Consider the following 14949-nt stretch of genomic DNA (forward strand, 5'->3'; position numbering starts at 1 on the left):
ATTGAAGTTCACACCACTGGTAAATGCTGTACGAATAATTGTATTATGCTAATGCTTCGTCACTTCTCTATTAGAGCTTGGCACCGTAAATATATACACTTAAATTCTATTACACCATAATTTCATCATTCCTCTATTATTTCTTGGAATCTCAAATATAATCACTGGTCCACGCAGAGATTAATATATTACATGCTGATATTTATTTTCAGGGTATTTACTCTAGTGAGTTGGATGATTCACTTAAATTGTCACGGGTTTGGATGTTCAAGTTTAAAGATAATATATTACATGTGTGACAATAAGTAAGTTGTGTTAACTTTTCTGCTACATGATCGCCGGTTTTATCAGTCGTGTGGGGGAATTAAGGAAGCTTCGAGCCAAAGGTAACGATAACAATTGGGAATCTGGAATCAACCACCACCTGTTATGGAGAGAACAGTGCCTCCAAAGGAAACCCAAGCCATTTTTTTTTCTCATTTGAGATAATATAAGATGTAGATAAGATTTAGAGCTTTAATCACAGAAGGATCGTGCTAGATGAAATTATACAGGCCAGTGAATGCAATGAATATAAACCAGATGAAAAGGATGGATGCAAAGTGATACTCTCAAGGTTTTGATGATCACACTGCCAGCAAGCTAATAGCATAAAACTGGTGCTTGTTAGCGAGCTATCAAAGTTATATATACATGTGCTAACAGCTTGATATGGTTCAGTATTATGTTTAACTGTCAGCAAGCTTACAGGTTATTATCTAGGCTTATCAGCAAGCTCACAGCGTGAACAGAATAACATATTGATAAGGATCAAAGTCGAAAAGCATCGAGATTTATTAGGAATCGATTTGTAAGGACTTTAATATTTATATATGACTTATATAAATATTAGAGCTCAGTTTTAAATCAGAATTTCAAACAAAAACGATTTCCTAACTTATAGGAGTTTTTATCTCTTACTCGATCTTATCTTTAACTACTCCTATTTGATTTCAAATTATAGTTTTATACATAAACGTTTTACTGAGATATATTCACAACTTCTCTACGTTTTTTACTCAGTAAACTTCACAAGATTAAACGTTCAAATTGAGAACAAATTATGCGTGAGTTCGGTTGGAACAAGAACGTTGGAATTTGTTAGCAAATTGACCGTTGGATCTTTGTGTATATAAACTTGAGTGTGATTGCCGTTTTGAATAACAAGAACACGCTTCAAGCTTCTGAAATACAACATATTTTCATTGCAAAATCTTTACTTGAGCTCTAGTACTTATATTTGATTATATATCTATATTGAGTTCATAGTTACGGTTGTATTACACTCATACATTGTATTGTTCAAAGCGTAAAGGTTTGTTGCTGTGTATCCAGCTTGTGAAACAAGGGAACAAGGGGACTAGTTAGCTAGAAGAGTATACTTGGGAAGTATAGGTCTTGGAGAGCTTTTGGTTCGTGGTTTAGGGGTTTCAGCAAGCTGATAACAGGAACAAGGGTTAAAGGGAGTTATATTATTGAATCTTGTAATCGTTGACATTTCTTGATTAATAATATAATCTCTTACCAGTTGGTAGGGGACCAGGACGTAGACCATTAGGGTTAGGGGTCGAACCTGGCTAAAATTCTCTGTGTTGCTAGCTTACTGATTATATCTGTTTTGCATTGCATCTGCATTGTTAGCTAGCTGACTGTTTACTCTGAAATTAACAGCAAGCTGTCTGTGACAGTTTAACTATTCGGTAATAATTAAAAATCGGTCATATTAGCCATAACACCTATTCAACCCCCTCGTGTTTCACAAAGGTGCAGCCAACTTTGTCGGTTCCAAATCTTTGGACCATGAACAAGGCAAATATAATTGCAACTGATATCCACACCATCATATATGAGGAACAAAGTTTCATTCGTTAGTATAAGTATAACATATTCAAATATAAATGTGTGTGTCTGTTTGGAAAGTGTGTGATTTTATTACTCAAAAAAAATATATTCATGATGTTATAAATTTTGATTTATATTTTACTTGTCTTTGTTTTAAAACAACTGTGATGTATACATAATAAGCTTTGATTATAATTGGATATAATGAGAATAAATAAATTGCTATTGTTATCTTCGGTCATTTGTTCGAAGCTTCCTTAATTTCTCCCACGGCTGATAAAACTGGCGATCAACGTGGAGCAAAAAAGTTAACACAACTTACTCACTGCCATACATAAGTTACAGGTACAAAGGGAGGATACCTAAGGCTAGTACGTATTTTCTACAATTTTATCGGCAAGAATGTACACATGGAATGATGTGTACTGAAGAAAGTATTATGATGAGTTGGAACACATCATTTCAACTGAAAGGTTGAAGGATATTGCACCTAACACAAACGTTTGTCGAATCCCTGGCATTGCAATGTTCAATTCAGAACTTAATATGTTCTGTTGCATCATGAGATATGGATAAAGTGATAAACTGATATACGCAATGAAGAGGAACCATTTGAATGACTTTTGGTAGAAAGATTAAAAGCATACGTGCAAGAAGAATTTTTAATCAACAGAAGTAACCAAAATCACCTACAAAGTAATGAGGCGGATAATGATTACATTTATGTGCGAATCGAGGAAGATTAAATAGAAAATCAGGCAACTGAGAGAGACTCAGAGGAGGTACCACATGACACAGAGATGACGGAGGTAATCGGGAAGGCATGGTACGCTTGAGTTGTTTATTTTGTACAAGACAATGAAGTGATCATAGGAAAAGGCATAAGCCTTTGGAAAAGAGTCCTAATTAAATATGCTTATAATTTTCTTAACAACAATATAAGACAGAGCATTAGAGCACGTGCAATGGGGGAATAACTCCCTTCTCGATCCACGTAAAAAGGACATGAGTCTTTGATTATTAACTTTGCAGCATTGGAGCAGTTGGTAAAAAAGTGGCCAGGACCAGGGGCGGACTTGGTGTAAGACCAAGGGTGGCCGTGCCCCCCCCCCCCCCCCCCCATTTTTCCAGCAGCTAGGTAGTACTACTGTATATTTCCTCTACATTTATTTGTAAAATTTGAAAATGCCCCCCCCCCCCCCCCCCAGCTCATACAACCCATTTAATAGAAGTAGCCCAATAACCCTTTTGTAGTTTTAGTCTGCGTCCACCCCTGCCAGGACCTCTATGGTGTCCCTGCCAGTTCGTGTTCGTGCAGACTGTATGTTTAAATTAATATTTTAATCCTTCATCTCTCCGTTTTTTCTTGAGAAAACCCCACTGAAAAGTAGAAACTGCTTTTTCCATTGGAGAAGCAAATCCTTTTATTTGTAAAAACCACTTCTTGCCTAGCTGGCACATAAATGAACAAAAATTATAAGAGAAGTGGGCTTCCCGTTGTGGATGCTCTTAACAAGGTGTGTATTTGGTTTTTTTTTATATAGAAATACACTTGCTCGTATCGAGATACATATACTCCGAGGAGTTTTTTTTCATTCAAAAAGCTTAGTATCTAACCGAAAGACATGAAAACGTCTCTGGAAGTTTAGACAATAAAACTTAATGTCCGAAATAAAACGTCCCAAGTTTAGACCTAATGTGTGTGTATTTGTTGATGTTATTATCTCTCTATTTATTTAGACACGTATCAATATAATTGTTCATTTCACGATAATTTTGTTTTTCCCGATTTGTTTATTATTGCCCTTGATATAATAATTGCGCCATAAATTTTAGGTATTATCCTATTTATTTCAATTTTCAGCTACCGATAATCATTCTGTGTAGGGGCCGTTTGGTTTGCGCTGATTGAGAAAGGGAAAGGGAAACAATTAAAGTGATTCCCTTTGTATGTGCTTGTTTCATTAAAAATGTCATTCTCTTTCACCTTTTTTAGTATTGGGTTTACCCAATATCACTCCTTACCCATTCCCCCACCCCCTTTCTTATTATTTTTACTTTTCATTTATAACTAGGGAATTATGCCCGCGCTTCGCGTGCGGGTAAATTATTAAAATTTTTATTAAAATGAGGTCGGAAGATAAGTTAAATTAATATTAACATTAGATTTTTTATCTTTATTATGCATATTATTTATATTTACAGGTATTGCATCATCAAAAAATCAGTTATTTAGGATATGTGGTATACACTGTGAAAAATTGAGATTTATGCGAACGAAATATAGTGAAGGTAATATTTGTATCTTTATTATTCTTATTAATTTATTAATTTTTATATATTACATCATGTTTTTAAAATTCTAGATTTCCGGTTTAATTTTTACATCTTAATAAAAAACTTTGAGTTCTTCAGACATTATTTGAATAATAATAAATATAAGCAAATTTAGATTATTAAATTTTAAAAAATGCTGACATTCTAGAATAAATTAACTATAATATGGAGATTTTTTTTTTAATTCTACCTAAAACGGCCAAGCAGAAGAAAAGATATATATATGTCAGAAAAAACATGTCAACCAAACTATATAACTAACGGCCACTCTTTGATAGGTACAATCAACTTAATTTGCCGCATAAAAAATCTTATGGTCAAGTTATACAGGAAAAACAAAAACAAAATATGTACATCCATCTGCGACCATTCCGAGGATACTATCATCATGCAAGCAGATAACAAACAAACAATGTTACAATAAAACACTGACTCTGTATACCCGCACGCCAAACATGGAAAGTATCAGAGCTATTATGTCAGAATTTGATTGCAAGCATGTGAATGCAATGAAGATGCTTTTGAACTGCATCCTTTGTGTATAAGTGAACTCTTACTACTAAGTACTAAGTATCAACAAACCTAGATCATCAAATTCACGGTCAAGAAGTGACAGCTGCAGTCTCAATCCTTTTAATCTCCCTCTTGTTGTCACAGCTATAGCTGGTGGCATGTGCAGGTGAAATTCAGTGCGAGCTAACAAACCAGTGGCGGCAGCGGCATGAGCTTGGCCATCAAGAAAATACCCAGAACTACCCAAAGCTATACAAAAAGGAAAATGATAGGGACCCCAAAAAATAATCCCAAATATTTTTCCCAAATGATGTGGTGAAATCTGATTGGCTATATTCAGTCCCATAATAATGAGACCCCCTGCAGATTCATCAATCACCCAATCATAATTTGCCACTTGTTTGCCACATCATTTGGTAAAGATTTTTGGATTTTGGGGTATGTAGCATTACCCATACAAAAATCAAAAGTATGCCACATCAAACACTATGATATAAAAAATGCTTATAAAATGCTAGAGAATTTGTATTAATGGGCCTCGGATGAACACGCTGCCATGGGCAAAAAAAATTCAGATTTCAGGATATTTATAATCTCCATTGGTATCTCACATGAAGACAACAATGCACTCCATAAGAAAAAATCAACTAAAAGAATGTAGACACGCAGAAAACATGCAATTTCTGCAATTAGAATCAAGCATTAGTGAAGTTATGAGTGTCTAGTAATTAGATGCATCCTCGAATCATTTTAATGTTTCTTTAAGATTCTGTACAATATGTAATATTGTTATCAGCCACTAATAACAATACAAAAAAAGCATAGCCAGCAGTATTAATTTAAATTAAAACAGAGATGTAGGGTGTTACAGGCTTACAGCACTACTCCTGCATTCAATCTCCCATTTATTGAACTGGTTCTTTGGTTTTCAACTGTAGCAAGCTAATGGTGGATATAAAGAAGTTGATCATTTTAGGAATATAAAACCAAAAGCAAAATATGTAGTTAGAGTTTCAGTGACTTTTAATTCATTGAAATTATCTTTTATTTTATCCGGGCATAATCCGTAATAGATAAAGATATTTTTCTCTTTTATATCAGTTATGTATATAAGAGAAATATTGAAGTAAACATAGAGGTTAAGATTTAAGTATTTCTCGATAGAAAATGCTCTCTATTCAGCTATCTCAGTTGCTGGAGTAGCTACAACATTAGCCATAATGTGCACAGAGCAAATATATGTAGCCTTATAGTAAGAAAACACACCTATTCCTCTTCAACTTAGATGTTCCTTTGACAATAAAGCATAGGCTGCTCTCCAGAGAAAATATAGTTGTCATAATCGTTGTAGAGACAGAGCCTGCACAGCAAAGGTAAAGGAAAGTTGTAATGCTGATGGAAATTACAGATGCCTTCTTCACATGATATGATAATTATGCTGCTCTTTTTGTAGCTGATATTGTCCAATATCCAAGTAATGTGAATCACCAGCTAGCATTGACATAACTATGTAAGTCTATCTCTTAGGCCATCCAGTTTCTCACTCTACTTATGCTACTTTAAACGTGATATCCCTCAATCATTGGAGCTTTTCATAGATCTGCACGTGCATTACAGTAGAAAAAGAATAGTTGCGAAACTACCTTGTGGTATGGCCAAAAAAGTTTATCACCAACACAACATTATGCTGCAATGAGATAGGCTGTGCTGCAACAGACTCTTGTGATCTGAGCTAGCAGCAACATATCCTGGCTGCTCCTGATGTTGCAGCTAGCTCAGATCAGTAGCTAAAATCAACATCAGGAGCAGCTTATCTATTTCCCCCAGACATATCCTATCATACTATTTTCATGAGTAACTAAGAGTAAACATAAATTTACTGATATTATTCTCAAACCAAAAGGATGACTCAAGCCATTAAGCAACAAAACCGTCAAATGTCTAGGATATGTCTGGAGCAAGTTGTGCACCTTATTTGAAAGAACACACGGTCGGAAATCAATCTTAATCTGGCAACCTAATTCAAAGGTTGAACTATGAGGGGCATTCCCTTGACAGGCCGAAGAGATAATATGTAATCAGGGGAATGAGTGTAGTAAGGTGAAATACTATTTCTATACCCCTTCCTACATTATGTTTATAGTAATTTACATGCCTTTGTTTACCTATGAATTGAGATGATGATGGAAAAGGAATACACTTAAGATATTGATATTAATACGCCAGTTTAATATCCTTGTGACAAAATAGTTCTGGAACGCGAACTTTTTCTTTAGGAAGTCTGCCTGTGGGAGTCAAATAGATAATCAAATATATTCATCTTGTTCTGAGATTTTGGCACTTGTTTAACGGCTATTCTACCTACTACTATAATAAAATCAAAGATGATGATCATGATCCTGCTTACCTTGGGGACATTAAGCAATGTCATGGTTTTACAGAAAACTATATTTGTCAATAATGGAGGCAATGGGTTAGAAGCCGTATCAGCTGACAATGCCTATTTATGAACCTTGTGTAAAGCATCCAAGACGTCACAAAAATTCATAGATCTGCACCTAACATTAGCAAACTTTTTTAGAATATATCAAGATGTCACGACAAAAAGTGATAAATTACCACGTGTTCCTTTGTCCAGCGATGACATAGTCTGATCCATGAGATTCTGATCTATGACAGTGTGAGGAGTTCGTCCTGGATAGTAAATGACAGAATATCAACTAAAAAAATCAATAGAATTCTTGCAGGTATCAAATGTAAATTGTAACGAATATATAGCGATGTTACATACTGGTAATGATATTATCTAAATGTTACTATAGGACAATTTGCCTACCTTATATACTACAAACATTAATAATGTAAGAAATTAATATTAGTATAAGTAGCATGGAAGAATACTTAAGTAGTGATATCCAATAAAATTAATCAAACTCTCATCAAGAACCAAAATTGTAAAATAATAGTACTCCAACTTTGTGCAAGATTACAAAGTTTCATTGTGTAATTCTCCTTACCCGTCTCTAACAATGTACTTCCTCTGTTAGATTCGCTAAACATGACTATATTCTGTCTTCTAAAGATAGTTTCCACACCTGGGCCATGTTTGATTCTGAAAAGTGAATGAACAGAGAAGCATATGATTTAGTCTTAGCCTATTATGCTCATGACAGGTCAATTATACATAATATTCATCACCCTACCAATCATGAATGGCCATCTAAAAACTGTGACTCTAAGAGTAAACTTCAAACCTCCGTGCACTTCAAGGAACAGAGCCAGGTTACATATAGTGGCTAATCTCGTAAGTTGTCTTACACCCATGATAAATATAGTAAAGTGCATCATTAGAGCTGCTTTTATGATATTGTAAGCACCTGAAATATTGATTTGGAATTTTTTATTTTATTTTTAATGTATCTTAGAAATGTTAATAAAAATAAAGTTAATATAAATGTTTGCCATCAGAGTGTCCTAATTCTGATCTGGGGAAGACAGGCTGTAAAAGATATGTGAATCTTCAGTTTTATAAGGATGCCAGATGTAATATTTTGTAAATAGCTTAGTGGCATATTATTAATTCAATATTATAAATTAATATTAAAACTGTCTCAGCCAGTAATCCAGAGTACCCAAACCAATTTCCTGCAAATCCTGTTATGACTTATGAGGGATGCGCCTCCCTGTCACAAAAATTATGAAGGGAAAATCTAATTTGTTGCTTGTAGTTCTGTGAATAAAAGATTGAACCAAAAATCTGGTGTAGTTAGAGGGTAAACTGCTATAGGTTTATTACCAAAAAAAAAGTATCAAATAAAAGATAAAACCATTTTCAAAAGCCTCGGAGTCTTTTCACATTATTAAGAGAAAGCACTTTAAATTATAAAGTGTGTATATAGAAAGTACTTCACTAACAAAATTGATAGAAACAAATTCAAGGTTGTAACAATAATTTATCTGCAGTTTCTCTGCACTATGATCTCAATTTCAGTTACCTCGTCAATAATCTTGTATCTGTATGATCCATCAGTATGTGTATCTGAAAACAGTCATTATATATCAGGCAATCATGCATCATAAACCAAATCATTATAGCCTAAAATTTCTAATCAGTTGCAAATTATCACAGTCTACAATTTACCAAATTCTTCTTTGGCACATCTGGATTTTATTTTAATAGATTTTTATTTGCCCTAAAAGATTTTAAAAATGCTATATTTGTGAGAGAGTGTCTGATTGCAATCTAAAGGGTCCAATACTTGACACATTTTTAATGTAATATATCCATGTGAAGTTTTTGTACTAAAAAAGCTAAGAATAGGCTCTTGTAGTTCTATAACCGCAAGTAATTTTTTCTTATCTGCCTAATTAGTTACCGCTCAAGGCCAGAAAATATGCTAATCAAGGACCAAATGCAGCACAATTCAAGTTCATAGCCAAGGCTCCGAAATTAGAAGGGTCCAGGTGCAAGGTTAGCTTTGGATGTGTATAAATAGGTTGTTCACTCTCTTAGTTCCTATATCATTTCTTCTAATATGCAGATTGAAACATTTTAGTTATAACTTCATTAGAATTCATAAATACTACCCAAATATAGCTTCATCACACGATCACAATTCACATGTAGTCTTTAACAAATCCAAAAGATTAACCATACCGCAATTTATGGTCTGCTATTGACTGGGCATCTTGCTTTTGATAATCAGTTTTTTGTCTTTCAATCCTTTCCTCCCTATTGCTCAGAAATTGATGTAGAGCTGTACCAAGAGCTCTAGGTATATGACATGCTACCTCAAAAAATAAAACACAACAGATACATGGTGAATATCTAGGCAAGTAGTGCTCTTACAAATTGAAACAAAAGTATTTCTTTGATGCTTCAACATAAGACCTGGAAATGGTGGAAACCACATTAGATTGTGGTAAAATAATACCTTGCGTGCTTTCGTCTTCTAAATCAGTCCAACAGTGTTTACGGACTACGAAAAACATTAAAACAGTAAGCAAAGTAGATGCTGCATAGTTAGAGATTTGGCGGCAAACCATGTAGAACTTATGCCTCGTTTGAACCCGTGTTATAATCCATCCCAGAACCTACATATCATCAACACAGATATTTAGAAACATAAAAAATATAAACAAATGCGAAAAATAAGGCATAAGAGCTGATCAGGAGAAGATAGTAATTGTAGAATAATGCAAATTTCTACTGTTCCACCTTTATTTCATCCGCTTTCCTTGTATTTTCAGTTGTGTGAGGAACTGACCTGGGCGGAAGCTGCACCCATCAATAATATTTTTAGTACTATGAATTAATCTGACAATATTACACCAATTGTACCTGCTCCATGTCTGCAGGCCCATCATTTTCTGTTCATTGACATCACTTGTTCCATCCTTAGCTTCCTTTTCACTTTCCGTTATCATTTTGTCCACATTGGTGTTCGTGTCGACCGTCACAGGATCAGTATCAATGATTTCAAGATCTGCAGGAAGCTGGCCAGATTTCAAAGCCTGCTCCATGATGAAAACCCATGATATCATTAGATAATTCAAATAATTTGAACAACTGAAAACTAAACAGAATTTCATAGTATGTAGAATTTAATAGATTGGGGGACCCAAAAGGAAGAACTAATAGATTAATTGTACAGGAATCGGGGATCACCTGTTCAAGCCTTGCAACCTCTTCAAGTGTTTGGGAATTAAGAATGGCAGCCTGCGCAAGAAAAAAAATCAATAAGAAGCATTTATTAGATTCAAAGAGAATCATCAGCAGGCCAGATATCATAATCACTTAGGCCAAAGAGGGATGGCACCTTATTATATTGTCATGATATAACTACATGTATTATTAAAATACATGCACAAATGCCTCGACTGAGTCTTGAACCCTAAACAACTTACCACCAAGAGGAAAGGGGTATCCGCTAGGCTAGGTCCAAAGACATTGACAGTTAAAGGATGTTTTAATATACATTACATATAGATTTTCATTAGCTTACTATACTGCGGTCCATTAGAGCTAAGAAAAAGAAAAAAAATTAGACTTGTGTGGAACTCATTAGTAACCCACTACTGTTAATATATTCACTTTATACTCACTCTTCTATTTCAATTTCCTGGAAATAAGAAGTGTGAAATGTGTGCTCAAAAAAATTTATCCAGTCTGCTAGGTTTATAATTTTAAGGATCGAAAAGAATTGGCAAGTGTTCTCCTTCTATACAGTCAGTATGAAGGAACCATATTACTTCAAATTAAAGTATCTCTAAACTGTAATGAAGAGAAAACAGTCTGATCTGCATACTATGACATAAGAAAATACCTTGATAGCTATTATTTGCTCTGGTGTTGGGGCAACCTTTTTAGGTGGCTGCTCTTCCTTTGAAACCTCAGGGGCAGGTATCTCACCAGGCACAAATGTCTTTACAGATTCCTTTCTTGCCTCAGCTTCAGCTTCTTCTGACGCAAACACACGAGATGCTTCATTTCGTTCCTATCAAAACAAATATATACCAGATAAAACATGTTCACTGAAATCCAATCTAATATTAGCAAGTATATTTTCCATACAGATATGACGCAAATCCAATCAACTGACCAATACAGAACCAAAACGCTGACAATGATACAGAAAAAGGAGATAATTGACTGAGTTGTCAATTATTTTAATGACTACATTTTCTTTATCTTAATTGAGAAAATCTTACATTTTCGTGTTTTCAACCCAAGAAGATTTCTCTTCATACCTGTCAAAGCCATGTACCGTTAATCGACTAAGAACTCCTTAGCATCATTAATCAACAATTTAAAATATTCTTATAATGATACAATATGAATAGCAGGGCACTGTATCTTCAGAGGATTCACCGAAACTGGCAAAAAAGGAATTTACGTACCACCAGCATTATCCTTTCCAGAGCTGCCGCAGTTCTCCATCCTTTTCAAGGGAGTGATTCTTGACTGAGAGTATCATAGTTCGTATATGTTCCTTCATCTGCTATGACCTGGGATTAGACAGTGCGACGGAAAATTGACCATCTCCATCAAGGTATGTCAGGTTTGAGAGTGAATCGTTTGATGGGATTTCAAGATTGAATTCACAAAATCCATAATACTGTTCAATCTTTAAATTCAAAATTAATTGATTTACCTTGATTAACGCTGCTGCTTATCAACAGAAAGGATAAGATAGCGCATCAAACCTTTGTTGAGATACAGGTTCACACATTATATAAGACAACTGGAGGTATAATCAATTAATGATGTGATCACCATCAAATATATACTGTCTGCAGCAGCAGGAGGGCCTAATTTATATTCTGTGCCTAATAAACAATGTGTATAAACTATAAGCCTGCAAACTTAGACAATTATAACAGCATGATCAAAAAGTCTGGAAAATTACTTGGAGTTACTTGAATTTTGTTTATGACATTGTTAATACCCGGGCCACGGCCGCGTTGCTTTTGAGTATAACTATTATTGGCAGATAAATTGGAATTAGGTTGTTGGGACGTGTTCGCGGCGGGTCAAGTCCTGTTAATAAAAAAAATGCAAAAAATAAATATACAGGGGATAAAGGACATGTCTTACAAACAAATATACATTTCATGTCTTAAAAGATACGAAACTATGACAAATTAACATTTAGGTATGCTATATGGTAGTGACTATATGGCTGCAACATTCAAATCACACAACAACATGATTTCATTGTTCAACAAAATACCTGATGCAAATCCGCTTGTTTGATCAGGGGTAGTCTGAAGACTCTTTATGATATTGTGCATTCCCGGACCACGGTCGTGCCGCTTTTGAGTAGAACTCCTACTGGCAGATCTATTGGATAGAGTTTGTTGGGAAATGTTGGCTTCTCCTCAACAATCATATAAATAGCGCAGGAGTGCAATGATCATTTGATAGCCAGAAAGCTTGTAAAGAAAACAGGATACCAGATCAGATACTTCAACTAATATATTAGAAAATTACATTAAAATTCCATGTTATAAGAGTTCCAACAGAAGTTTTTACCTGCACAACAGCTGGCGAAGTCAAACCAAACATTTCTACACCGTCAAGACTTTTCGAACAGGGTTACATAGAGGCGGCTCTAGTGCCCAGAGAGCATTTCAGGTTCTGGTGCAGGATTCGCAGCCTGGTGGAACTGCTTTGCTTCAACTTGCCATAGAGGGGCCTCCGCACCAGCGAGATTTGTTCATCAGTCCTGTGTTTCTGTAGCAAGAGGAGACTGATCTGAAGAAATGGTTGCTGGCTTTGGCCCTCACTTGTGTACCAGACATTTGAACTAATAAGCTGATTTTCTCAGTCTTGAGATCCAGAGTTTTGAGTAACATGATTCATTTTCTTTCCCAAGTCTATTCCACTAAAAGAAACACAAATAACAACAGAAAGTTAAGGAAATAATTAAACAAAGCACCTCGGACGCGTAAAGAACTTATTCATAATGGAACTCGTTCATTATTGTATTCTTTCCATAGCCTTTAAACCCTGTTCTTGAGAAAGAATTAGTAAAATATTTTTCTAAATGCCTTAAACCACTACCACACCACCGGGAAAAGATAAAATTTAAAAATCTTCAGGTATCATGATCTTTAAACTGATTTCCCGGTTTTAGCATCGTTTGCTCACCATTTTCTTTTCAGTTTTAAGAAATATGTAAGAAAATTCATGATACCTGCAACTGTGTACATTTTGTACATTTGACAGTAAAATCGAACATACATTGATTGGATGCATTCTGATCAACAGCTGATAGCGGAATACGATTCGTGGCTGCAATAAAAAAAAGTGATGAATGATGGAATGGGTGTAAGTCATCGATGACAAATCAGAAACAAATTATAGTGAGTGAGTGTCAATACCATTTTTTCATGAGCTGATACTATCAAAGGCCGACGAAGTACTAATCTTCTTGGATTTCTTAATGTTTTCAGTGCATCATTGAAGAAATAAACATAACGCATTACCAGATACTTGGCGACGGCTACCTGCTATATCATGCTAATGGTGAATTAAATAAACAAACACGTGGTGTTCCTACTTTAAGCATAACACAGCAGCAAGTACAATGTTGGATTGATTAATTTCAGGCCATGGTTAAGCTGATGCCAGCAAATGAACTATCTGCTTGATTTTCATGATTTCTCTTGCGACCTACACCTTAGAAGATAGCAAAGCCAATACATTAGAGTCGAATTCACAGATAGCAGAGTTCAATTTTTGAAAAAGACTATTATTAGTGCAGGCTTCTCGAGTGAAAACCTGTGCTTGACCGGTTAGTCATCGGCTGCTGCGAATGTGAATCCATCGCTGATGAGTCTCCTGTCCAAAATCATTCACCAAAAAATAACTCTTTGATAGAAAACAAATAACTTCAGTTTGAAATTTGAAAAAAAAAACAGACATAGCATAAGATACCCTGATTACACGCACTTTCCATTATGAAAGAGGTGAATGCCGAAATAAGAAGACAAAGGAATAAATCAGCAATCAATTTCCGTGAAGAAGGCAAGCGCAGAACTTTAGCTGGGGGAGTCGGTTATATTCCGGTTTAGTTTACTAAATGGGTCAAGTAAAATGTGTATTTTATAGTAGGAATCGGGTAAAATATGTATAACCCGTGAGTAAAGAGCTAAATGGGCATTGCGCTCATTAAGAATAGATAGATTTATGTATGAAATCGTTAAAAAGATAGAAATAATGTGTTAAATATTTTTGAATATAGAAAATTAATTTAGTTGTTATAAATTAGAAAAATGATATAAATTATATTCTTTATTTAAAAAATTCCTATAATTTTTAAATACAAAATATTTTTTTTAAAATATAAATAAATTATATTATTATAAACATAATATATTTGAATCTTTTAAAATTATATAATACTGTGAAAAACAGATTTAAAATTTGTCATATAATTTTTCATTCCGTTTCCTGATCAAAACCAAACAAGTAAAACAATTCAGGATCATTCCTTTCATTTCTTCACGTTTCCCTTTTTACACATTTCATTCTGTTTCTCTGAAGCGAACCAAACACCCCCTTAATCTATCATGTTACCTGAGTTGGGCTTAGTGTAATACAATGTTTTTTGTAGTCCTTCTAGACCAATGATAGACGTTTGAAAAATAATAAATTAGTTTTTGTTTTCTAGTTTAATACAATCCCGTACACATTGTTCTAGGAGCGTCAAT

General features: G+C 34.6%; 1 protein-coding gene across 24 annotated transcripts; it reads right to left on the reverse strand.

Annotated features, from left to right (window-relative positions):
- Positions 1-4452: 4452 nt before the first annotated feature.
- LOC108221810 (uncharacterized) lies at positions 4453-14419 on the reverse strand. Of its 24 annotated transcripts, XM_064092274.1 has the most exons (21): positions 14174-14419; positions 13618-14077; positions 13478-13528; positions 12767-13118; positions 12465-12666; positions 12141-12271; positions 11886-12060; positions 11632-11773; positions 11443-11481; positions 11058-11228; positions 10400-10450; positions 10073-10245; positions 9950-10009; positions 9666-9825; positions 9389-9522; positions 8727-8770; positions 7935-8108; positions 7749-7843; positions 7351-7425; positions 5998-6091; positions 4453-5091 (listed from the first exon to the last, which is right to left on the reverse strand). In XM_064092274.1, the coding sequence occupies exons 18-21, from the start codon at positions 7789-7791 to the stop codon at positions 4971-4973; spliced, it is 333 nt and encodes a 110-aa protein (XP_063948344.1). In that variant the 5' UTR covers positions 7792-7843; positions 7935-8108; positions 8727-8770; positions 9389-9522; positions 9666-9825; positions 9950-10009; positions 10073-10245; positions 10400-10450; positions 11058-11228; positions 11443-11481; positions 11632-11773; positions 11886-12060; positions 12141-12271; positions 12465-12666; positions 12767-13118; positions 13478-13528; positions 13618-14077; positions 14174-14419; the 3' UTR covers positions 4453-4970. The 24 variants fall into 24 exon arrangements, with proteins under 24 accessions (XP_063948344.1, XP_063948345.1, XP_063948340.1 ...); XM_064092275.1 differs by having other exon boundaries at positions 9389-9825; positions 9950-9993; XM_064092270.1 differs by lacking the exon at positions 7935-8108 and having other exon boundaries at positions 9389-9518; positions 9950-9998.
- Positions 14420-14949: the final 530 nt, after the last annotated feature.

The sequence above is a fragment of the Daucus carota genome, chromosome 4 (genome assembly GCF_001625215.2).
Source record: "Daucus carota subsp. sativus chromosome 4, DH1 v3.0, whole genome shotgun sequence".
Classification (NCBI taxonomy): domain Eukaryota; kingdom Viridiplantae; phylum Streptophyta; class Magnoliopsida; order Apiales; family Apiaceae; genus Daucus; species Daucus carota.